At 44.9% G+C, this 25133-nt stretch overlaps 1 protein-coding gene across 1 annotated transcript in view; it reads right to left on the reverse strand.

Moving 5' to 3' along the window:
* ATG2B (autophagy related 2B) overlaps positions 1 to 25133 on the reverse strand; it is a 1105913-nt gene that overhangs the window by 317322 nt on the left and 763458 nt on the right. The window contains exon 32 of the mRNA XM_078660122.1: positions 24337 to 24445. Within this exon, the coding sequence (XP_078516248.1) occupies positions 24337 to 24445 (109 nt within the window). The remainder of the gene's footprint in view (positions 1 to 24336; positions 24446 to 25133) is intronic.

Here is a 25133-nt window from a genome sequence, read left to right on the forward strand (position 1 = left end):
CTAGATGACTGGTCAGAGATGATTTAGGATTGACCTTACTGATTGATGCCTGAATTATCAGGCTTTCTGGAGTAGGATGTTTGGGTCAGAAAGTCTACATCACAAGGAGCAAGTCTATGTCGCCTAGCCACGGGGTGACTTACCAGAAGGCAGGCGCATGTCATGGACCAAATCACCATAAGGACATCAGTAAAGGCCTCGTTGAAAAGTAGTAATGGTTCAGATGAAGCCCGTCAGGTTTGAAGAATCTTAGTCACGATTTTATCTTTGTCTCAACAGTGGATAATTGCAAGTCTAGAATTTCAGCTGCCATTTGAACCATCACTACATCAAGGCACTTTCTTCCATTGGTGGTCCAGGTACTGAGTCTAACTCTGTTTCAGGAGTTGTTTATAGCCCTTTAGCATTTCAGACATAATGATTGAGGAAGTAAGGTATCCCCTCATATTATTATTAGTGTCCTGAGGGACATTAGGTATATCTTCCACTAAATCATCCTCAGATCCAAAGAGAGCCTCAAGCTTCTGGTGGTACTGTTGACATGAAAGAGGGTCTTGGATTACAGTCAGGTTGCATAACAACTGGTTGAGCCTTAGTAATTTCGTAATGAGGCTTAGCCTTTGGGTAGGCTGTTTTGGGGACAGAGATGATTGTTGGGACCGGATCTTAAGCTAGTGCTGGGCAGATTCTGTTTCAGTCTCACTACAGAAAGAACCAAGGGGACCCTTGTGTCAATTTCAAGATTTGAAGTCTGTTCAGACCCGGGATTCGTAGCAGGTCTCGAGGTCACATAGCATTGTAGGCAGACTCGGCAGCAGAGTCTGACTGGAGACCCTTGCGGTTCTGCAGTGCTTGAAAGTGCACCAGAGGAAACTGGAATCACACTGAAGGTCTATAGCATAGCTCCTTTGAAAGCCACTATCTGCTCTGGGTGCCATGACAGCCTAAAAAATTCAGGGTGTGCTGGAACCAACAGCAGGACTGTGTCAGATTCACATGATAACAGAAGAGTATTATCTCTATCCTTGGGCCTCTCTGCCATCTTGTTAGACTTCGAGTCGCGGAATGTGGTTAAGTACCGTTTGCTTTCTTGCGCTTATGTCTAGACTTTGACTTACCGGAGGACCTTGGCAGGGAAGTAAACTTATCATGGGAGTGTCCTCAACACTGTAGCAGCGACCAGACCAGGGACTTGACCCGGACCAAAATATGTGTTTTGACTGTGACCTCTTTTTATGTTTATAAACATAGAGCTTTGAGCTTTCCACTTCCGAATTTCCTTAGTGGGGCATAAGGGCACACTTGTCACACCACTTAGAGTCATGACTGCAGCCCAAGCACCACAAACACTTTGTGCGGATCCGTGATTGACATCTGCTACTTGGAATCTCAGCACATACTGAGTCATATTGCTTTCAATAGGGACATAATTCCGAAGCACACTATGAAAAAGTTTGCAAGATGTCAGAAGACTGACATGGATTAGGAGCTCTGTTCCCATCTTTTTCTAAGGGCGTCGAAAGAAAGGATCTGTAACTTCTGGGGCAGTACAGAGCTACTGTGGAGCTACACAATGCCACATGGGAGTGCTGCTACAAAGATTTCCTCCAGTTCCAGTCTGGGGATTTTCTTAAAGCGAGGAACCTGCGGTTAGAAGTATCCATCAGGTCGAGTAGTCAAGAAAGGTTGTGGATGGGTAGGCTATGAAAGAATCTATGACTTGGAGGTGACCCAAACCAGTGGGTCTGGATCTGATATCACAGTCCTGGCGTGTGTAAACAAAAGACCACTGGGCAGGGTGCCTGCAGTAGCATTTTTGTTGTCTAATGGAGGGCAGGGAATGAAAATGTATGGAGTATCAAAATATTCATCCACTGAAAGTGCTTTGGAGTCTGGTCTGGCCTATGGAGCACTACATAAATGTGACTACAAATCAATGAACTATTAATGCAAAGTCATATGGTTAGCCCTTTAGCCCATCGCACAAATTCACATGCTACACTAACCACATAATCTGATTTATGCCAAATGGTTCCTTATCAGTGAACTAATGGGTTTGCACACTACCCCAGGGTGAGCTGTCAATACCATATGCACTACATGGCGCAGGATGGTTATTGTCACTATCCTTGTGTTTTTAAGATGGACTCTAGGATTCACCCCACAAAGTTTTGTTTAAGGAGTGGGACCTTGATCTACCTCTAGTAGCTTCCTCATAGAGGATCATTCCAACATATATTGAACAGCATTACCACTCTGCAAAGAAAAGAGGAGCAGTAGGAGTATAGGGATAAGCGTTTCCACTTAATTTAATAAAGTCTATGAGAAAAAGTCTACTGATTCTAGATTTTTTTACATGTGTCTGCCACAAAATAGTGTTAGATGTGTGATGTTCAGAACTGGCATGTTGGATGCGGTCTATGAGCATATGGCTGAGAAACAAAAATGGTCTTAAGAGACCAAGAAGCTACTGTGTTAGGAAGACACGCTTCTGAATTTTGATTCTTTACTTAACCGGAGTCTTGACAGTTCGGAAACTTGCCAAACTTTTCAGGCAAGTAAAACTCTAAAATGAGGCTGGCACACGACATCACATGTACAGTGAAGCTAGTATATAATCCATGCAAACCAAAAGGAATTCGTAAACATGAATGTACAGCTTGCTTTCCAATCAGGATGTTGTGGGAGTCACTCCATAGTCAAGATTAGCAGTGAAAGACTTCAAAGATGCTGGAACTAGAATTACTAATACAGATTACAGAGGAAACCATGGTATAATACTTTCCAACTTTGGCAGGAAAGATTTAAAGTGTAAAAAACATTTCAGTTTGCCATATTGATTTGTGAAAGCATGGTTTAACTTAAGCTGGAAGAATTAATTGCTGGATGGTACTAACCACTGGGAAAACCTATTAAACCCTGTGAAAAAACCTTTGGATCTATGGACTATATATATATACCTTTAGAGAGAGAGAGAATCCAATATCAAACATAACCAAACACCTTTACAAATATAATACCTGCTGGACAAGCCCCTAGCACTCCATAAGGTGCATATATGTGAAGAGTGGGAGAATTTAGAAAAATTATGAAGTGGGAGTGAACCATACAATCTTGAGACTTCACATAGTCAGTCAGTCAAAAAGGTCTTTATTTCGATTTACATCATAAAAGACATACAATACAAAACAGCACAAACCCTAGTAAAATTTCCCAATAAAATCCATAAATACAGAGCATAGTAAAAACAACAATAAAAAGTTATTAAATGTATATACAAAGACTATGACTGTAGGACACAATAGACATACAGAATTAAAAAATAAATTCATATTGAGAAGCAATCATGCTAACCCGCCATCTACAAGTATACACAAAGTATTAAAAACTCAGGTACCGGATCCGGATTGACCAGGCCCAACTGACAAATTTAGATACACAAATTACAATAAGACTTGAGGTGTTAGATTTCAAAATTCTACTTGCAGCCTGTGCGGATCTAGTGCCCAGCGAGCAGCATGCGGGCCTCAACCATACTCGTCTAGGATGTGAGTACAATGGGCAGCAAAAGAGGAAATGGTCCACTATTTCTACCTCCTCCACACAATAGGGACATTTATCGGAGCCAGAAGGATTCCAAGAGCATGTTAATCCTCCGAGCGGGAGGGAACCTACTCTTAACTGATGGAAAAGTTTACGATCTATTGTTTTTGTTATAATGTCCCAATATTCCTCGTAATGGGGAGTATCCTTAATAACAAGGAATAAGGATGTCATAGAACTTCCCTGTACAGACGCCAGTGTGTGTCAGCCCACAGGGATCCCAGCCCCATATCCATCAGGGAGGCCTTTATTCCTGATAACCAGGGAATCCTGGATGAGCCCCAAAGCCCTTTTACTTCCAAAAGGGCCTCAGCGTACATAGACAATTCCGGTGTCGTCCACAGGCGCCGCCAAAACGCCAGTGGCCTGTACCGAATTACGTCCTCAACGGGGTTACATCCAAGGTCATATAAAAGGGGGATGCGAGGTGTTGAATGGGGTAGCCCTATTGCCGAGCTTAGAAATTTATTCTGTGCGACCTGAAGTTGGGATGTGTCGCTAAAGCCCCACAGTTCATCTCCATACATAATGGCCGGTAGTATTTTAGAACCATACATTTTTAACACGGGGGCCAGTAGTTTAGTTATGGAGTTCCTGTGCTCCTTCAACAGAGCACCGGCAAGTTGGGCATGCTTAAGGGTGAGGAGGTCTATCTGCGGTTTCCAGCTTAGGTTTTCGCTAAAGGTGACTCCTAGATACGTAAAAACAGCTGTCAGATCAAGGATGACCCCACTCATTTTAACCCTAGCTTTGACTGGTCTTCCTTACATTGACTTCCAGCTCATGTCCGCGGCAGAACAGCTCAAAGCGAGACAATGCAAGCTGTAACCCCTGTCTCGTCTTAGAAATTAAGAGCGTATCGTCCGCGAACATGAGCAGTGGGATTTTCTTGCCAGCTAGGGAGGGAGCGTCAGTCGGGTGATTAGAAAAGTAATTCGTAACCCCATTAATAAACAGGGAAAACAGGGTGGGGGCTAACACACATCCTTGTCTGACACCTTTAGAAACCTCAAACCCATCTGTCACCTCCCCAGGTTTGCCCCAACGAACTTTTGCATGCGTGTGTTCGTGCATATTGTTAAGGAAAGCTACCAGCTCTTTGGGCATGCCCATCCCCAATAACACTTCCCACAACTTGATCCTAGGTACAAGATCAAAGCAGACCTGAGGTCCACGAAGGCCGCAAAGAGCATGCCACCACCTAGCAGAACCTCTTTCCAGTATAAGAGCATGACCCTAAATGCTTGGTCTAGGGTACCAATGTTTGACCGAAAACCCGCCTGGAGGGGTGTTAATACATCAAAATCGGCCATTCAATCCTGTATACCCAAAAGAAGACGGGCCACAATCTTTTGTACTGCGTCTATAAGGCTGATAGGACGATAGTTGGCCAGGGCAGAGCGATCGCCCTTCTTGTAGATGGGCAATATCTCAGCCCCAAGCCAAGAATCGGGAACCAAAGCTCCACTAGCAAGGGCATTAGCTAGCATTGTCAGATTTGGGACCCATAGATCTTGCTCATGTTTGAATAATCTGCAGGGATACATTCAGGCCCTGGAGCTTTACCACTTGGAATGCCCTTTAGGATCGCCTTCACCTCACTGGGGGAAAAAAACAGGGATTCCTCACACATGGGGGTCTGCGTCGCTGTTAGAGGACCACACTGCAGTTTGAACTGGTTTTCAAAATGCGAGACCCATGCCTGTGGCTCCACATAGTTTGTGGGAACCATATCTTGTGTGCGGTTACCCCATTTGAGGAGGTGCCAAAATTGCATCATATTCCGCCCCTCACAAGCCTGAAGTAACCCCCTCCAACGGTCCTCGTCCCAATTCTTTTTGGCAGATAATTGGGCTAGTTTATAGGTAGCCCTACATCTTCGAATGTCGTCTGGTAGACTTAATTTAATGGCTATAAGCAGAGCTCTTTGAGCCTGTCTACAGCCATTATCATACGAGGAGCAGGGTCTCAACACTTTGTTTTTAGTGTTGAGGGGTGCCTCCTAACAAAAAAAGATTTGAGTTCAGAAAATAACCCATTATGGATTCCAGGGAAGTTTTCATTAATCTCTGCCTGCGACTCAAAGCTATTTAGTTTAACCACCGTGGTAGTGAGCAGATGCCTTATCATGGACAGAGATCCCTCATTCATTGCAATTTTCGACCAACGTACCCTTCTCCCGTCATTAGTGAGAGTTACCATACCCTGAACAGTGGGGGCAACAACCAAGTCAGTATCAATAAAGCTGTTATCAGTCAGAGATAGGACTAGTGGATTATGGTCACTTTCGGGTCTACACGTGACCACCATGTCGGCAATGACCGACCACATCTCCAGGTTAGCTAATATGTAATCACTACGAGACTCAGATCTACCGTTGTCAAAGGTCACTGCCCCTGCCCTATCTGACTTAGTTCTGCCGTTAACAGCCTGCAAGCCCTTATCTAGACACAGACCCTTCATAAACATAGCCGCATGCGTCCATTTTTTAATGGGCGCCAACTCCAGCTGGGGAATACCCCATGAAGAATCTTCTGCCTCTGTAAGCTTTCCATCGACCAAACCAAGTGGCTCAAAACAGGTGTTGAAGTCCCCGGACACAACCCTATTTATTTTTTTAGAGACAGTACAAAGAAATTCCTCTAATAAAAGGGCTCTTGGAGAACATCTCCCACCTGGAAGCCCCCAAGATATATATTAATGATAATAATATTGAGACCCTTAGTGGAGCTAATCTTTATTGCCATGATGTCCGGACTGTCAAACGGGATCTCCACCACAGAGACTCCCACACATTGACGTACCCATATCGACAGACCACCCACCGGTCTTCCCCTACTACCCTTGGCTGCTGTTTTTGAAAAATTCAGATAGCCAGAGCGGAAGAGAGGGGCAATTGCCCAAGTTTCCTGAAAGCACCAGATACCAGACTCATCAATAAAACTAGCCCAATCCGGAACATGTAGTTTAGTTTCCAAACCCGCAATGTTCCATGAAGAGGACTAGGAGTCACCTCCGGACAACCCCCCGTCTGGCGAGGAACAAGATCCCCCGTAACAGCGATCTTCTTAGACGGAATGGAGGGCTGGAGTGTGAGTCGATCTTGTGGCGGTGTTGTATTACTACTGTTATTTACCCCCAGACTTCGAAACATACTCCCATTAGGCGATAACCTTTGCTGAAACCTATCATCCCCAAGCCAATCGTTATCCTCTAGGGTGGATAGGGGAGCAAATCGATTATAAGTGTAAGAAGGGTAGTTGAAGGGGAGATCCAGTTGATTAGCCCGGGGAGGTTGACACTCCACCCTAAATGTAGGCGAAGGATATCTAGAGGGCATTTCATTCCAGTTACGTGAAAACAGAGGGATACCAGTGGTTGAACGAGGATAGGAATAGCTCAAATCAAGAGTTTGAATTCCACCCTCCCCTCTAGTTTCCATCCCTTCGCAGATTAACCTAACAGCTCTGGGGACTCTGAAATTTACGATTATACAATCCCCTACCAGGTCCTTGCGTCTGCTACCCAACCAGCTCACCCTTCTAACATGTAAAATTTCACCGTTGATATATCCTGGGAGTGGTCTATAGTTGCTGAGCCAAAAGATGACTTTATTTTTCAGTTCCCTGTGATTTTCCTGTTTATCTTGTTGAATCTCTGGTACCCCTGACAATATCACAGTGTAAGGCACTGAGTCAGGTGGTAGGTCAATACAGAGATGTTTCTTCTTCATATCTACAGCAACTCCAACCTCCTTCACTTTAGGGATTAACTCTACAGACACTTTAACAGGGTCTCTCTCCTTCCCGCACTTCTGCCCCTGCGCTTCAGCTCTCTTACTAATGGTATGACCTGTCTTGTAGGCCCCTGAGGCGCCCCTCCTTGAAGGGAAGGTTCAAGCTAGGAAAGACAGCAAGGGCAAACAGTTGACTGTACTTTGGGGTTGTTAGTGCACAATAAAAGTGGTTAATGCTTTCTATGAAAACACTGGAGGCATTGTGCCAGACTATTTGTCTATCAGGGCATGTTTGAAGTTACATGGGTTACAGTGGCCAGGTAAAGATTAATTTTCACCATCAGACTGGACAAGGTTAGATGGGTCGTTAAGCACTTGCCCACTCTGGAGGCTCAGGGAACAGGCAAACTCCCAAGCCATTACATGATAAAGAGTATGGCTCCAAGCTGATGCCTTTCTTGAATATGGTGAGACTTCATCTCTGCCAATTTTCCCTTATGCAAAGTTGAAAGGGTCTTATCAAATTATTACCCAAACCTAAACATGTCATAGTCCAGCTTCATGCTGTCTACTGTCACTAATAAACATCGCAAGACCCTACCTTAGATTTTGCCCCATGATTGTTTCCAGTCATGTATCATCTTGTGCTATCAGACCAGACTGGCCTCCTTCATATTATATAAAAGAAAAATTGTATCAGAAGAGTTTTAACTAATCTCGGTCAAGTCTACCCTGAGGTGTTGCCAGCCACAGCCGCTTTAGACAATCACAAGACGTTCAATTCAGAAGAGTTACCGTTCCTTGCTTGACTATTGAGCAAGAAAGGGGTGATCTCTCCCAGTGGCCAGAATGTAGTAATTTAGGGTGACCCACAACCTTTTCTGCTTTTTAAAGGTACCAGGTAGTTTTGCCTCTAATCCACCCATAGTTTTCTCCTGCACTTGAACTTCCTGTTAGCTTTGTCAATGTTGTCAAGGAGAAACATATGTAAGTTCAGTTACAAAGTAATGATGCAAATATTTTATTGTGCAGTGATATGTTGCTGTTCTTTACATTTTTTAAACCAAATATAGTACCCTCTGTTGGACATCAATATATTCAGTTAATACTCTGGGCAGACTATTAACTAGGAAAACAGGAGTTGCATCCTTTCACATTTCCTTTGAGGTTGTCCCATTCTGGGTACCATGATCATTTTTGTCAGTTATTAAGGTCATACTCCACAAAGATACGTTACAACAAAAGAACCATACAGCCACCCATCATATTCGACAAAATCGACAACTAGCTAAAATTACCAATTGATAGAATGGCCGGAATAGCAATCATATAGATCATTACTTTACTGCTTTGTTTGTTCACATCTATGCCTTCTGTTCCAAATACCTTGCTAGTTCTTGTACTTCTGTATGGTTTCTTCAGCGGTCCCGACTAAGCTTTTGGTATACAGCAAGCTGCAGTGATATCTTCATCTCTCTTCTGCACCTCTGCTTGCTGTCTGCTTTAGCGCTGGGAGACCCTTTTTGGTAGCTGCACGCTCTACAAATCTTTATGATAATAATAATAATAATAATATGGTGGTAAGCAGGCTTGACCTGAATGGAGTAGGATGGTAAGCAGGCATGATCTCGATACAGTATACTGATACTTTCAGTGTCCCGAACACTGAGATGTATTAAATCGACAGAACATATCCAGTGTGCTACCTTCTGCTTGTGTTACTCTCAATCCTCTCTCCCTTTTAGTGTGGGTTTCCTCTTTGTTCTAGAATGTAGTTATGGGACCACATATTTCAGAGAAGTTTGATATAAAGACTATGGATTTGATTCACAAAGATTTTTCTGTTACTTACTCTTGTAGCACTCTAGACATACTATTGAATTCTTAGAGTAATCCAGTGGTACTTCTGGCTTGCCCAGGAAATTCATGAGTAAGCCAAGAGTACGCCAAGAGTATGTAGCACCTAGTCATAAAAATTTTTTTGTGAATAGGACTAGTATCCAGTAAATTTATGCTCACAGAAAATTGATTAGTGTGACTGGCAAAGCCTCATTCTGCCTGCATTCCAAACTAGAGCACTCCTACTCTTTACTTCTGAGTCAATGTTTATCCAGCCAATCACAATGTTGTGGTGATCTGATTCATAGTTGTCTTGTGTATCTCATAAGTGCAATTTGAAAGTAAACAGACTTGTTTATGTATTTTGACCTCTGGGTGGCACTGCAGTATTTACAGCAGACTTCCAAGGACAATCAACAGATGTTTATTACTGGTAAAGACACTGTGCATATACAGTGTCTAGGCTATACAATATTGTTGGTCTGTGAGAAACGGAATGACAGCTTAATGCACCTAGACGTAAGTGAGAGCAGGGTATTAGGGGTGAAATTATGGACGATGACCAGGATGATGCTTGTGCGCTGATCAGGAGGGTTTCAAAGAATTAGTGGTATAAGCTCCTCCAATTTAAAATCATTCATAAATTACAGATACGTTTAGAAAACTATGATAAATAAGTCTAAAAGTGACAAACCGATGTCAACCGGCAACGCTTGGTTTCTCCATATGGAGTGGAAACATCATTAGGTGTAAGATTTGAGGAGTACAGGTTTGTGCCTATTAATGATATATTGCAGGGTTCACAATACCTACTGGTGCTTTCTGTGGGTCGCAATGGTGGACACTTGATGCATGAATACACCTAAATGAATAAGTAAGTGTTCAGCAAAAAATAACCATGCCATCTCGTAAATATTATATTAGACAAATAACATTAGATTTATCTGAGATACACCCCATCCCTGCCCTTGGGTAAGGGAAAGGTAAGTAAAAAGTATACCGTAACAATTGTGCCACTACAAGGCTGGAAACAGTGCCCTCAGGCAGGAGTGGAGCATAGCAAAGGCTCCTGGCAAAGACAGAGGTATTAGATTGTCGAATCCTGGGCCTCAAACAACATTTTCTGCTACTAGATTACAGAGACCCCATCTACTCCTCCTCAGTGGCTGTGAGGAGGTTTAAGATAGCACTGGGACTCAGAGCCAGAGCAGGATCATGTGGGGCTTCAACTATTGACAGATGTGTCTATGAAAGAAAGGAGGCAGCCAACAGAGGAGTGATCATCCATAAGATACCTCAGAGACCCTCAGGGACAGGAATCCGTTGGTAGTACTCCACAATGGGGGCAGAAGAAGTGGAAAGGCCTAAGCAAATGATCCCTAGTGAGTGACAGCTGCTGACCAATGATGGGATTACAAAGCTGTCTCTCTTTTCAGCATACAGAAAAAAATTAAGTTAATATAGCCAAACCACTAAGCGGCCAAAAGGAATTAAACCAAAACACTCCAGAGATAACAAAGATTTCTTTGCCTCATGCCATATGGTGCATTCAACCAGACAGAGCAACAAAAAACAATAAGAGGCGCACTCCACAATGATTGACTTGGCCTCCAGAGAAAAATGACCCCATGAGTTACAAGAAATATTGAAGGACACAGTCAGGAAATTCAACCATAAGGTCTCAGTGATAGACAAGGGTTTTGAAGAACTAAAAGGGGCAGCTGGATTGCATGATGTGCGACTCGTGGGAATAGAACACCACCTAGCAAAGCTGGAGAACTCCATCAGTGGACATATTGTGGCAATTGTGAGACAGGAGAACTTAAAGACCATTTTCAGAGGGGCGTGGCCTGGCATGATGGCCAAGCGGACGTAGAGATCACTTCTCCCGGCTAGCCTGTCCATAATCCCAACAAATCCTGTGCCCTGAAGCTTCGTAACTGTCGGTGGAGGCAAGAGGGAAGAGCACTGTGTGCAGTCCAGAATCCTGGGCCTGACTGTGGCAATTTGAGGGCCAAAAGGACGCACTGTTGGTTCAAAGCACCTGGCGGCAACGAGCAGGGAGGCCATCTTGGGCCTGGCCAGGACCACTGCAGTGCCGAAAGGGAGTGCGTGCACCCCTGAGTGCGGGACCTGTAGGCACGGCCCGCGGAGTGAGCTGGATTGTTGTTGACGTCGAGGCATCGGGAGGTGCCGGAGCGCTGTGTGTGGTCCTGTTAGACGCAATTATGGGAGAAGAAAAGCATCCAAACACCCCTGCATCTAACCCTATAAAGCAGAATGCCACCCTCCGGCAGCCGATACAGTATCTGATTGATCAAGGGAGTGCGGAACCCCAGAACTGGGGGTGAGCCCTCACAGGCCTAATTATTGGCTGCTATACAGGGTTCGTCCTCCATATTGGAACAGAAAATTGAAACGGTATCTGTTGATGTGAACCTGCTTAGGGTTGATTTGCAGAAGGTTGCAGTGAAAGTGACAACTGCTGAGAACAACATTGAGACTACACAGTGAGGTCTCAACACTAAAGTAGCAGATGGCTAAGATGGTGATGATCACTAAGGGGTTGGAGGCCCGCGTGGAGGATGAGGAGGGTTGTTCCTGCCACTATAACCTACAGTTCCTGGGAATTCCAGAGAGAGTGGCGGGCTCGTCAACGGTAAACTTTCTGGAGAGCTGCAGCCAAGTGGGCTGTCTGAACTATTTGTTGTTTAAGGGGGCACACCAGGCATTGGTGCCGGCTTCACTGCCTGGGAGTTCTCTGTGGGCTATTAGAGCCAAAATACCAAATTATAGGGACAGAGACTGCATACTAAGAGCATCAAGGGAACAGGAGATCTGAAGGATTGACAATCATGTCATTGGCACTTTCACGGAGTATACAAGAAAAGTTCAGGAGCAATACAAGTCACTCATTAGTGTCAGAAGTTGCGGGCTATGAACTTAAAGTACATGTTGCTCTACCGCTCCAAGTTGAAGGTCATAGCTAATGGGGATAACACTTTTTTGAGAGACCTTAGGATGTGTGGGACTGGCTGGAGATCTGGGATGGTGCATCGACCAGTGGCCTGGGTGTCCGAGGCCATTTTGGGGGACAGCGTGGCAGTGGTGATTGGAGAGACCATATTAAATAGGGCTTTCCGTGTGGTGGGTCACAAGACTTGCATAGAGTTACTATTCAAGCTGAAGGCACTGTGTAGGTGGCTGCAACAGCTACACTGTGGAGTGAATGGGCAGTGTCCCCGACTGGGGAACTGGCCTCTTCATTGAATGATTTCCAGTCACATTTAACCGATGTTGTGACAGAAACTAACCTACTAACCTTTCTGCTGTGTAATAATCTGATTTCGCATGTTTTGCTTGCAGGTTAAAATATCCAGTGTTCTCTGTGGTGAGCAGGAAGATGGGTGGGATGGTTAAAGGCAATTGTGTTTATCCTCTCTGTTCAGGCCTGATTACTTTGGCGAATGGGCTGCTTTCAGCTTGCTGAGGGGGAACCTATTGCTTTTGAGATGATGTGTTTCAGTTCAATGTGCTGTGATGTTAGGTTTACTGCTGTTCTTCCACTCCAGGACTCGATGTTTAAACCCTGGGGCTCAGTGTTGTGTTGTAGCACACTTCACCGGGAGCTGGGGTGGGGGGAATAGGGGTGCTGTGGATGGTAATTGGGGGGAGTTGGGGTGCTTATCCTGGTTGGATAAATAAGGGATAGTGTCTTGGCCTGGCACAAGGTAGCATGACTGTTCTACTACGTTTGTCCTGGGGTGGTGGGGGTTAGTTCATAATTTTTGGTTTATTTGTAGGTTGCAGTTTTTTAAGCAACATTCTTAGCAAGCTATTGAGGTACAGAGGGGATGGAGTGGCGGGCACTGGGTTATCGCACGGATGGGAGGAAAGATACTGCTGCCTACCTGGAATGTCTGGGGACTGGGAACGTATGTTAAGAGGTACAGAGTCTTCTCCTAGCCTGTCTGCAGGAGACACACCGCAATCGATGGGAAGATTGACAAGGTGGCCAAGAGGCAGAAAGGCCAATTGTTTCATTTTTCTTATGTCAGGACGGTTCTGGTATGTGTGGCCCTGGGGAGCTGTGTTTTACTACATGGTATGCTTGATGGGAGGGCCCTTTCAGTCCTCAATAAAATACACCCAATATTGAGGAGCCTCGGTTTTACTTCAGGCTACACGACGTGATAGCGTCTGACGTGGATGGTCTTTTTATATGATTGGGAGACTTCAATTGTGTCCTGGACAGCAAGTGAGATAGGTGCCCTCCCAGGGCTGATACGCTACATATGACTGACTTGTTACATGAAGTCATGATATGGAGGGTTTGTAGCCCGGTAGAGAGAGTATTTACCCGTCATTCACTTACCCACCATACCTACAGTCAACTGGATAGGATACTGGTGGCTGGGTTCCTGGTGGAGGCCGTTCTGAGGGTGTAGGCTTGGCCCGGTTGTTGTTGGATCATACACCTGTACTTAGTGTGTGATGGACTGGGGGATGTTGGTGCACCAACTCGGAATTTACGCTTTTCGGTGGATGTGCTGGGTGACGCAATGGGAGAGACATATTATCATAGTCCGTGGCAGACTATTCGCAGTTTAATTGGGGTTTCACCAGTACCCGTGCAGTTGAGTGGGATGCCATGAAAGCAGTGATCCATGGGCAGTGTGTGGGACTGACGTATGGGTTTTGCAGGCAGTTACTGTGTGAGTTGTGCGCAGAGGAGGGGGAACTGGCCGACTTGCAGAAGTTAGACCTGACCAATCCTAAGACCCAAAGGGAGGAGTTAAGGGCACGGAGGAGTATAGCGGATAAATGGCGTAGGCTGGATGCATATATGCTTGCACAGCATAGGCATCAGCTGCATCGGGAGGGGGACAAGTTTAGCAGGATGCTCGTTTGGCAGCTCCGGAGGGAGCCTCGCCCCTCTGTGATGCACACGGTATAGCTGGACAGGAGGATTGCGCCCTCCAGAGCAGAGGTTGTGGTGGCCTTTCAGCTGCACCTTGAGGGGTTGTACGGGAGGGCACCTGTAGCTCTGTGGCACAGGTTTTAATCTTTTTCGTCCCGCTGGAGCTGCCCCAACTGGGTGCAGTGGCCACTGAGGAACTGGACACGAAAGTTACATTGTAAGATGTCAGGTCTGTCTAGTGGCTGCTCCAGGAGAACAAGGCACAGGATGGGGGTGGCTCCGGGGAATTTTATTGCGGTTTTACAGCACAGTTGACGCACCCATTATCGGAAGTCTTCCTGGAAGCTAAGGTGAAAAGGGTTCTCCTGCCTAGTATGTGTGAGGTCTTTATGTGCAAGCTGGGGGGGGGGGGGGGGAGGAGGGGGGGGGGCTTCTTGTCCTGCGTTGTACAGGCCTCTTAAGAGAGTAAACACCAATATTAAAATACTCTGTAACCTATTGGTGTGTTGCCTGAGCTCAGTGATGTCGGGCCTGATGCATCTAGCTCAGTGCAAGTTCATCCCTGGCTGTAGTACAATGAGGAATGTATGGCGCACAGGTGCTTAGCACATGTCAAGCTTTAGGTCGAGGGTAGAGTGGAGGACATGGCGTTGGCTTCAATTGATATTGAGAAGGAGTTTGATATGGGGGATTGTGCATACCTTCTGAAGGTTATGAAATCCATGGGGTTTGGGCACATTTTCGAGCAAGGATTTAGTTGCTATACACTGGCCCTGGAGCATGGATTAGGGTGGGCCAGCATAGATCTGTACAATGGGATATTGAATGACCCTACTTTTTGCGTTGGCTGTGGAGTCATTGGCAGTGAAGGCCTGCATGGTGTTGTGTGAATGGGGGATCGAGGTGGGGCACTCACGGCATATTATATCTTTATACGTGGACGATGCACTGTTTTATCTAAGTGAACCTAGTATGTCAGTGGCAGCTTTGCTGGAGCTGCTCCAGGGGTTTGGCGAAGTGTTCGGCCTCCAAATCAATAAACAAATGTCCCTGGTGTTTATGCCAGCGGTGCTAACTAAGGTGCCTAGGGATCGGCTGCAAGATCTGGGGTTGAGATAGGAGATGGAGAAGTTTCATTATCTTGGTATGATGGTAGCGCATATGCGCAATGAACAGCTACAAAACAACACTGAGATGGTTATTGGCTCCCTGTAGGCCTCTGTCCGGCGTTGGTACACTTTGTTGTTATTATTGATGGGTAGAGTTGTGGTTTCCAAAATGGTGTTTTTGACTCTATGCCTGTACTTGATCCAAAATTCCTTGTGTCCTATGCGCGCGGAGGTGTTCCGTCAGTTGAATTTCCTTCTTACCTTGCTTATTTTAGTGGGAAAACGAACTAGAGTAGTGAGGCTGACTGATGAAGGGGTATGAGGACAGGGGTCCCAAATTGGAAATATTATAATTGTGTTTCTCACATGTAGCACACAACAAAATGGATGCATGAGGGAGATAATTGGGAGAAGAATCTTCTTGCGGGGTTTGATGGAGGAGAACGAGCTACCTGTATATCTGATGGCGGCTACTGGGGTGTGCCCGGATGTACCATGTGTGGTGTGACAGACAGCAGTGGTGTGGCACAGGGTGGTGACAGTGGTGATTCAGAGGGCTCCCTTTCATAGAGAACTACTGAAATGGATTTTGGCTCCATTTTACCAGAAGGAAGAAACCATGTCTTTCCAGACTTGGCATGAGTGTGGCTGTGAATTAGTGGGGGATCTGCATCCTACTGAGGTTTTTTGTCATTTGAAGAAGCGTGGGCTTGGTTTGCGCAAGCCCGGGGCATTACCTTCATTATGTTGGTGTGTCTGACACGGTGAGGGGGCTTTGGCCACCATACGCGGCAGCCCCATCAGCCTCGGCTGAGCTAGGGCGATATTGAAGCTGGGGGTTGGGCGTCACCTCATTTCTTTGATTTAAAAGGAGCTGCAGACTGAAAAAATTCAGGGACGACTGATGGTGCAGGATGTTTGGGAGGTAGACCTGGGGGCCCCTATGTCGGATATGGTTGGGCTCGGACATGTGAACTGTTGAAGACACTGTCCAGTAACCCCTGTTCAAATTAATTCACTTTAACTTTATACATCGCACCTATATGATGCCGGTGGGCCTGAACAAAATGAATGCTGAACGTGACTCAACGTGTCCCTCATGTGCAGTGGGGGTGGGCGGGGCAGATTTTATGCATCTGGGGTGGGGTTGTGGTCGGTGAGAGACTTATGGGAGAGGGTACTTAGAAGACTGACCTAGGCCACTACCCTGACTTGTGATATCACGCCACAGCTGTGCCTGCTGGGCGTCTGGTGCTCCCCAAGAAGTGAAAAATGATGATTCGATTCATGCATCGGGCACTTGTGCTGGTGAGAAGGTGAGTCGCCATCACTCGGATGGGGGTTAGGGCTCTATCGGAGGAGCTTTGGAATACAGATGTTTCAGAATGGGCTGTGGCTGAAAAGACGCAAATGCTTGCCAACTGATGACAAACTTCAAGTTGATTTAGCAGCTTGGGGGATGCTATGTCAAATGTTTTTGGATCGGGGGGGTGGAGGACGGCTCCTCGGATAGTGAGGGATGAGCATTGTGGTGATGAGCAAGGTTGGACCGGGAGGAGAACTGGGTATTTATGCTCTGTTCTATTAATCATGACGTTAAAATTGGCTTTTATTTTCTCTATAGTATCTTATTGTTGTAATCTGGCAATTAATATGGGCTCTGTTTAGCCCTGCGGTTTTTCTTTTTTTGATTGTTGTCATATGTTTATAAAATAACAAAGGTTAAAAAAAAAAAGAAAAAGAAAATTTCCAGTATGACCAGACTAGAGAGGGAGGATGAAATGCTAGACAGCACTTGAGGGCCTCACATTTAAAAATCTGGGGGTTCCCCCACACTATAGCGGGAAAATGTCAGAGAAGACGTCGAAAATGATTGCAATCAGAAGTGAAGAGAAAGGAGATGAAGCCTTGCAGGACATCCGTAAAGCAATACTCTTGGAAGATCAGAGGGCCTGAAAGGAAAAATCTGGACAGTAGAATTGTTTTGTTCGAACTGGTATCTTCCCAACAGAAGGAGGTGTACATGTGAGTGGTCTCCAGAAACCGAGGCCTTCTCCACAAATGACATGAAAGATTGATTTTCCCATGCCTTAAGAGAATCACACAACTCAAGAGAATGGGGCTTCAAAATGTTAAATAGGAGTTGCTGACAAAGAATTGTGCTGCATCCCTGAGGAAAAAGGCAAGACTTTGCATATAAGGAGATGGCAAAACTACACCTTTACTGACCCTAAAGCAGAAAAGAAATTTGTGGTAGACATCAAATCAAACCTTAGTCAATGGTAGGAATGGAGGGGAACAGAAAGTTTGAAATAAAAGATTTATTATAAAGAAGAGTGTTGTCTTTGTATTATTCCTGTACCCAAAGAGCAGGCCACTGCATCCACATTTTGCAGCATCCTTTCCATCTCACAGAAGAGAAATAAATAAGTCCCTATTTTTTTCAGGTAAATTAAGCAAATCTAGTACTTCTAAGTGCCAAACGTGGCATTGGACATATACGAGTCAGGCTTACAGTCATAGACACTTAGCGACACAAGTCATCTATTTATTTTATTTTCCTACATGGAGTAGCGGTAGGGAAAATGCTCTGCTAACATTTTAGTTTAAGAAGCTTAAATTTAGCAGAACAAGCCTAAACCATGAGCCTCTCTGGAGCCGGACGGACTGAAAACAAAAGTGGGTCAGATGGTTTCAACATGTGTTCTGGATGTGTGTCTCACTAGAACACGTTTTCAGCTTTACAAGGGTGTCTTGAATGCTATGCATCAGAACATTGATGAAAGGTAAAACTGCCTTACAATTTTTTTTCCAGGTGAAAAAGAGTAAACTCGGCGTGAAGGAAGATCCAGTGTTTTTGCTGCTTTGTTTATTTTGCTGGATAATGTGACTGCTCAGCTTCAGTAACTTGGGAATCTGCCTCTGGAGATGAGTCCAACCTAATAGAATTCTGAAGGTTGAGCAATAATCCCAAATAGGATGGCATCTAAGTCAAGATGTTGTCTGCCTCACTGCCATGGTTTTCAACCATGGGGATCGCAATGAATTATGCTTTTATTGTTAGGCATCTCTTGTAAATGAAGGTATTTAACTAACTTCATTTTAGAATTGTTGGAATCCACTCTGTCTTGCGTTGATGTTGAAGCAGAAAATCTCTTTTCCACAGCTGGCCTGGTCTGGTCCGGACTAAAGCTGTGTATGATGCAAGAAAGTCAGACGATGTCACAAGAGATCCATAGTGATGCCAGAGACCATAAGTCTTTCTTAAAGGTTTTTTATTCGAGCCTCAGAGGCCGCCAAGGAAAGGAAATATGCCATTTTCTTTTGGTGTTAATTGCTGGAAGTACTGGAATGGGTTCCAAGGAGGCAGATTACTCGATGAACCTCTTTTTGCACTTATCTTTTTCTACCGGTTCAAATTTACTTGGCAGCAACACAGAAAAACTATTTTTTACAACAAAGCCATGTTTGGCTAATGTCACAGTAGTTGTGAAACGTTTTACAATTGCGAGGTAAATGACAACTGCAAGCACAGGGATAACCACTGCCATTAATCCAAATGTGCTTTTCTCCGGTATCAACACTGATAAGACAGTGGCTGTAATGAGATGGGGGAAAAAGAGGGACAGAGCGGAGGCAGTAAGAATCGAACACCCACTTTAAGAAAAAGTACCAGTCTATCAGTCCCCATTACAGAGTAGGCATACCCCATCAGATGTGGGATGGAAAACTACCCCCTTCTAAGTTCAGAGAAAGCAGTCCCAATAAGACTGTCACATTCAGTCACATTTCAGTCTCTTCAAGAAAGCTCACCTGTTCAACCTTTAACATTTGATACCACGTACCTTTAGTAATACCAGATATTCCACCTACGATGACAACCTTTTGTGACCAGTTGCTATTTGATAGCCAGAAGCACTTTTTTCCTGCCCAGAGTGGAGGGACTCAAATTCAGAAATAATAGTAGACCATTCTTGCACAGCACCAGCATTTTCTTTTGCAGCTCTAGCAATAGAATCTTGTCCCTCGAGTTGCGGGAGTGCACAACTACCATCACTGTACCACCAGCCTTTGCTCCAGCACTGATGATTTTGGGGAAAACCAGCTCTCAGTCACATATCTACCACATATGCAAATATCCAGCTATCACTTCTCTGACACATTTCAGAAGGTCACCCTGTGGCATATCTGCTTTAATCCCTAGTACTTAAATATGGGCTCCTCTTTCCAGTCTATTTAATATTTCAAACCTGTGCTCCAGTACTGTGAGGGAATCCAATGCGTTTTTCGTAAATGCCTCTAATTCAAGAACCTCATCTACAGCCTTTATCATCGAACCATCTGAAGTCTGCAAGAGGTCGCTATTTCCTCCTGAGCCGCTTCCATTTGCCACACTGTCAGACAGCTCTTCTAGTTTCTGTACTGTGTCCATGCTTGCCTTTTCAATTGTGCCTGTCCTCTCGTGCAAGTCCAACTTCAATTCACAAATGGACTGAAGGAGGGCTCTCTCCCCCAGCAACATCTCCACCTCATCCTGTAGGCTCACTCTTGTGGTGTTCTAAGTTGCTTCGGCAGGCACTGGACATGAAGCGTTGACATAATCTCTCTCCTTCCTCACTGCCATAATGGCTTCCAGTCAGGAGAGCAGCTGCTAGATGAGAGGAGTCTGTCCCTTAGGGTCTCACCCACAAGCCTCGTGGGTTTGAAAATGGGCACCTCCCCCTCCAGCAAAGGCAAAACTTGCAAGCATCTCCAGATGTCATGGGAGCTGGCCCAACCAGCTCCACGGATCTTCAGTGCCTCTACAATGTTTTCCCAATCCCTCACTGTCTCCTGCTTATCCACCACAGTCATAGTTTACTGTAGCACTCAGTTGTTGTCTCCCTCATCACCAGCTATCTTCAATAACATAATCAGATGCACCTTAGGTGCTGCTGACATGCTCAAAGGGGAACAGCAACCTCATGCTGCCACAATCAGAAAGGAAAGTCTGCACTGCAGAGCACCAACACTTTTAGGTGGGAGCCACAAACAGTTTGACCACTAGGGCAAGATTCTCACAGAGGGACTCTCACTTGTTCTCCCATTGCGCTTCCTACCCCAAACCAATTCACCAGAGCTTAGCGGTGACAACAGAAATGAAGAGCAGCGGGTAGATCTGGAACTCATACAGGTGAGGAAATCTTGGAGCTGGGTCGGCCCCGCTCCCTTTACATTTTCTTCACATTGAGAGGAAGAGGAAGACCTCTTGTGGCTCCATTTGGTTTGTGCTCTTTCATATATCAATTGCGTATGGAGTGTTCTGTATTTTTAAGGAGGTTCCTTGACTTTGAGTTTTAAAAAGGACATGGTAGCATAGCTACTCTCTTCCAAATAGCCTTATTGTGCATTTGGTAACACATGTTATATGTGTTGTGAAGTTGTGTCCAGAAACTTAACCAAACACCACATGGACTTCCAGTAATTTGTGTGTCAAAACATCACACAGCATTTTGTGCAGAGCTTCAAGAGTAGATTTTAGTGGAATCATAATTTCCTAAAAAAATATAAGTTTCAAATAGCGAAAGAAATCAAGGGACAGTTCATCTGCTCTAGATCAGTAGAGTCACCTGGGTTGGCCATGTTTATATACGTCAATGGTGGTAACAAGACAGCCAGTAAGTTATATTTTCCTTATTCATATGAGCTCAAATATTTCCAGCACAATGTATGCATGCAATTTTTAGCAGTTTTTTGCCTCCAATGCCAAGCAATATTCATCTTGGCGTTTGAGAGTAACTGGAATATCAGTCTACAGCCACAGAGGATAATTTCTTCCCACTTTTCAAGATTTAGAATAATAACTCCCAGATTATATGGCAAATCCCATGATTTCTTTCATAGACGATAGCACCTCCTTCCAATATGTGGCTAGTATGCAGTGGGACCACTAAATATAATGCAGCACCTCCCTCTTTTCCAGATCCCTCCAGCATCTATCGTTTGTGTTTGTAGAAATAATGTCTAGCCTTTGTGAGTCAAGTACCACTCCATCATTATTTTTAAGGAAGACTCCATATTCTGCATTGATAAATTGCATTTATATATATTTTTGACACCTTTTTCCAGTCTTTCTCCCTTCCCTTCTGGTTTCTCCAAGGGTACGGTTTCAACAGAGTTGACAAGACTCGATAAAGGCTAGATATCCAACACCTGGATGATATTAAGATTTTCACACCTTGTGTCAGTTATTATGAAGCTACCAGCCTAACTTCCATCAGCATCACCCAGTGCCAAATGTGTTGGACCTTTGCGACTCTCCCACCCCAAAACACCTTTACTATGTTTGCTGTTTCCATTGATAAACATGTCAGATGTCATCCTACCTTCCCTTCAGCCCTTTTATGGACTGGAGGACCTTCCTGTGGTGGTACAAAGTCCGGATTATTATGGCTAGGATTGAGAGGAATAGGACTTGTAATCCCTCTGTTTTTTGAGATTCTATCCCATGTCTCCAGTAACATTCTCAAAACCAACTGTAATAAACATGTTGGGGTCTACAGGATCTGATGAGCCACGACATACCACAGGGCCTAGCTCTTGGTGCAGTGTCACATCTTTTCTGGCCACCTGAATGTCCTCCTCTCTTTTGAGACTACCCAGGGCATCTGTCTGTTAGCTTGAAATTTTAAGGAAAGATAGTTTGTTCCGAAATGGTGCCATCCCCTCCTTGTTGCCTTTAGAAGACAGAGTTGGTTAGAAGAAGCAGAACAGACCTACCTTTTCTTTGATATCAAGTGACACTTCTCCTGCCTTAGTATTGTCTTAGCAATGTTGATGCTGGAAGGCTTTGTTCCAAGTTCCACAAATATTCCTGTTGAAAGGTAGCCAGGTCTTTGTTGAGCAGACTAATCAAAAGAATCCTCAAGTGTCCAGCCCTCTAATCATAGATATTTCTTTTAAATCTGCTCTCAAACCTATCTTCTTATGTTTCCCTCTACTTCAATCAGGCCTATTTTGAGGTGCACCTGTACTAAAGTTATTTGCCTCTTTGGCAATAGATTCCAAATAGTCATCCACAGACCCCAAGATTCCCAACCTGTTTATGGATTCCTGCAAGAGGTACCTTCCCACATCCTTTGAGTGTTTCCAGAAGGGGTTGAACTTCCTATAAAATACGAGTATTTACGATTCACACAGGCACGTTTACTGTCTACAGAAGGTTTTTCTGTTTTTCAAGCATGTCTTGACACCATTTTGCTGCAGGCCTTTCCATTTAGGCTGTACTGAGTGCACTGAGGGATTTGTACTCCACGCTCTGCCTTAGCTGTTGGGCCAAGCCCTTTAGAAGATGAGGGACATAGCGCCCCACCATGAGAGTGGGCACAGAGATCTGTCAACCAACCAACCACGCACGCAACCTAGGGGTCATCCTCGACTCCAAGCTCAGCATGACCAACCAAGTCAACGCAGTCTCCTCCTCCTGCTTCCACACCCTCCGCATGCTCCGCAAGATCTACAGATGGATCCCGACGGACACTCGGAAAACCGTCACCCACGCCCTCGTCAGCAGCCGACTCGACTACGGAAATGCCCTCTATGCCGGAGCCCCGTCCAAACTCATCAACAGACTCCAAAGAATCCAGAACGCCTCCGCACGCCTGATCCTCAACGTCCCACGCCGGGACCACATCACCCAGCACCTGAGAGAACTGCACTGGCTCCCCGTCGACAAAAGAATCACATTCAAACTCATGATCCTCGCACACAAGGCACTCCACAATACCGGCCCAGCCTACCTCAACGACAGACTCTCCTTCTATGCCGTCTCGCGCATCCACAAAACCAACTCCGTGGGCAGATCCTTATCCCACCGCGCCGCCAAGTCCTGGAACGCCCTCCCCCTTCGACAGACCGCCAGGTATTCAGAAGACTGCTCAAGACCTGGCTCTTCGACCACTAGCTGCAGCTCCCCCCCCCCCCCTCTCCCCCCCCCCCAGCGCCTTGAGACCCTAGCGGGTAAGCAGTGCGCTTTACAAATTCCCTGATAGATTGATTATTTGTCATGAGTTTGGCGTGCCATGTATATGTCCTCCCTCGAGTCCTACATTGGGCCTGGTTCCAACGTTCTCATATCATAGGATAATTTCCGTGCATATTCCAGATTTCATGAGTTCTCCCAAGGAGACCAGGTGTTCAATGAAGAAACAATGCAGTGTTTGTGTCTGTCCTCCAGTCCCGCACCTATCCTTTGTGGCTGATAGCCGTTTTCACTCCTCTCGCTCTTTTTCCCAGGCTTTGTGCCTTGTGTGTGTTTATTGTGGCCACCCACCTCAACTTATCCCCGGCTGCCAGGTACAGAATGACATGAATCCCTAACTGTACCAGTACCTCAATGAACTTGTTTAATCATATCCATAATGACATCTTGCGGCTTCATGGCAGGTATTGCAGTAGTGCTATGTCGCACTGTTGAGCTGGTACTGCAGAAAGTTTCCAGATCCAGTCTGGAGCGTGGAAAAAAGTTTATAATGTGTCATTTACGGGCAGGAGTATCTATGCAGCACCTAACCAGTTGTCACCAGTTCCTAGATGCAGGAAAAAGTATAGAATACTTATCTGGGCATACATTGTTTGACCTAATAGCCACCGGTTCAAATCCAGGCGAGTCTACTCAGCTTTCTTCCTTCCAAGGCGGATAAAATGAGTATCATTGAGTCATGTAAAAATACACATCTGTTATTCAGCACTAAGGGGAAGTACTTAAACTGTAAAAAAAAAAATGCCCCTCCCCCAAACTTTTGCTCAGGATGCGATTGTCTACCAGGCATTCTAGTTGGGCTCAAAGTTCCCGGAAAAGCAGCCCACTGTCAAACAATGTGGGAGTGAGGCCAGGGAGGCAAACCTTACTTACTTCAGGTTCAGAGAACAGCTGTGGCAATGCAGGCTCAGAGCCCCAGAATGCGGACTCAAGTGCACTGAAGCTAACATGTCATAATAATACACAAATATAATCAAAATGTTCACGCCAAATAATCCATTAATACATTTGTGGAATGTATACTGATAGATTTAAAAAAATTATCATTCGGACCAATAATGGTAGGACAGACACAATAATGCCTCTGCCTTGATGAGGATCACAATACCTTGCTCAGTTGAATTTCCATTAAAAAGTCTTGGTTTCGTCCTCTTCCACCACGTACTGTGCAACGCCCATGTCTTGTTGGTGTATGATTAGGTGAGCTTTGGGGACTACTGTGTGGGCAAAAAGGAAATGTTTATAAGGCATCAAAGAGAATGCAGTCATTCAATAAAGTAATAAACAGGATAGTGAGGATAATTGAACTACGGTTCACCAAACACGTTCACAAACTTTAAAAATCAAGCCTTTAATATTTATGCCAACACATCATAAAACGAAAACAATAAATTACAAATAAATGGTAATGAAAAAATAAATGTGTGGATGTTTTCTACATACTGAGCACATATTAAAGAACAACCCCTTCATCTTTTAGAACAAAAATATGAATTGATTAGACAAACTTCAAGGTATTATGGATTAGTAACTCAGCCCTGACACTCTAACATCTAGACACATCCTATGTATGGTTGGAATGGTACAGGCGCACTCCAGCGTGTAGCAGAAAACCAACCTAAACTGACGTGATGCCCAGGGCTGCAAGAGAGAATGGGGAGATGTAAACCATACCCAGCTACATATCAGACAGGCAGTGAAGTGTATGTGCTGCTACACTCCTGGAATGTAGAACTCTCGGACTACAAAGCAAAAGAGTGTTAGTTAATTAGTAACCTTGCTGGCATATTGGTCAGTCCTAAATAAAGTCATAAAGTACTTTAAGTTAAGGCAACAAAGAGACCGCACCTGTCTGCACCAAAGGGGGAAGGAGCTCTGGAAAACTAAATAACCAGAAAATCAGCT

The sequence above is a fragment of the Lissotriton helveticus genome, chromosome 9, assembly GCF_964261635.1.
Source record: "Lissotriton helveticus chromosome 9, aLisHel1.1, whole genome shotgun sequence".
Classification (NCBI taxonomy): Eukaryota; Metazoa; Chordata; class Amphibia; order Caudata; family Salamandridae; genus Lissotriton; species Lissotriton helveticus.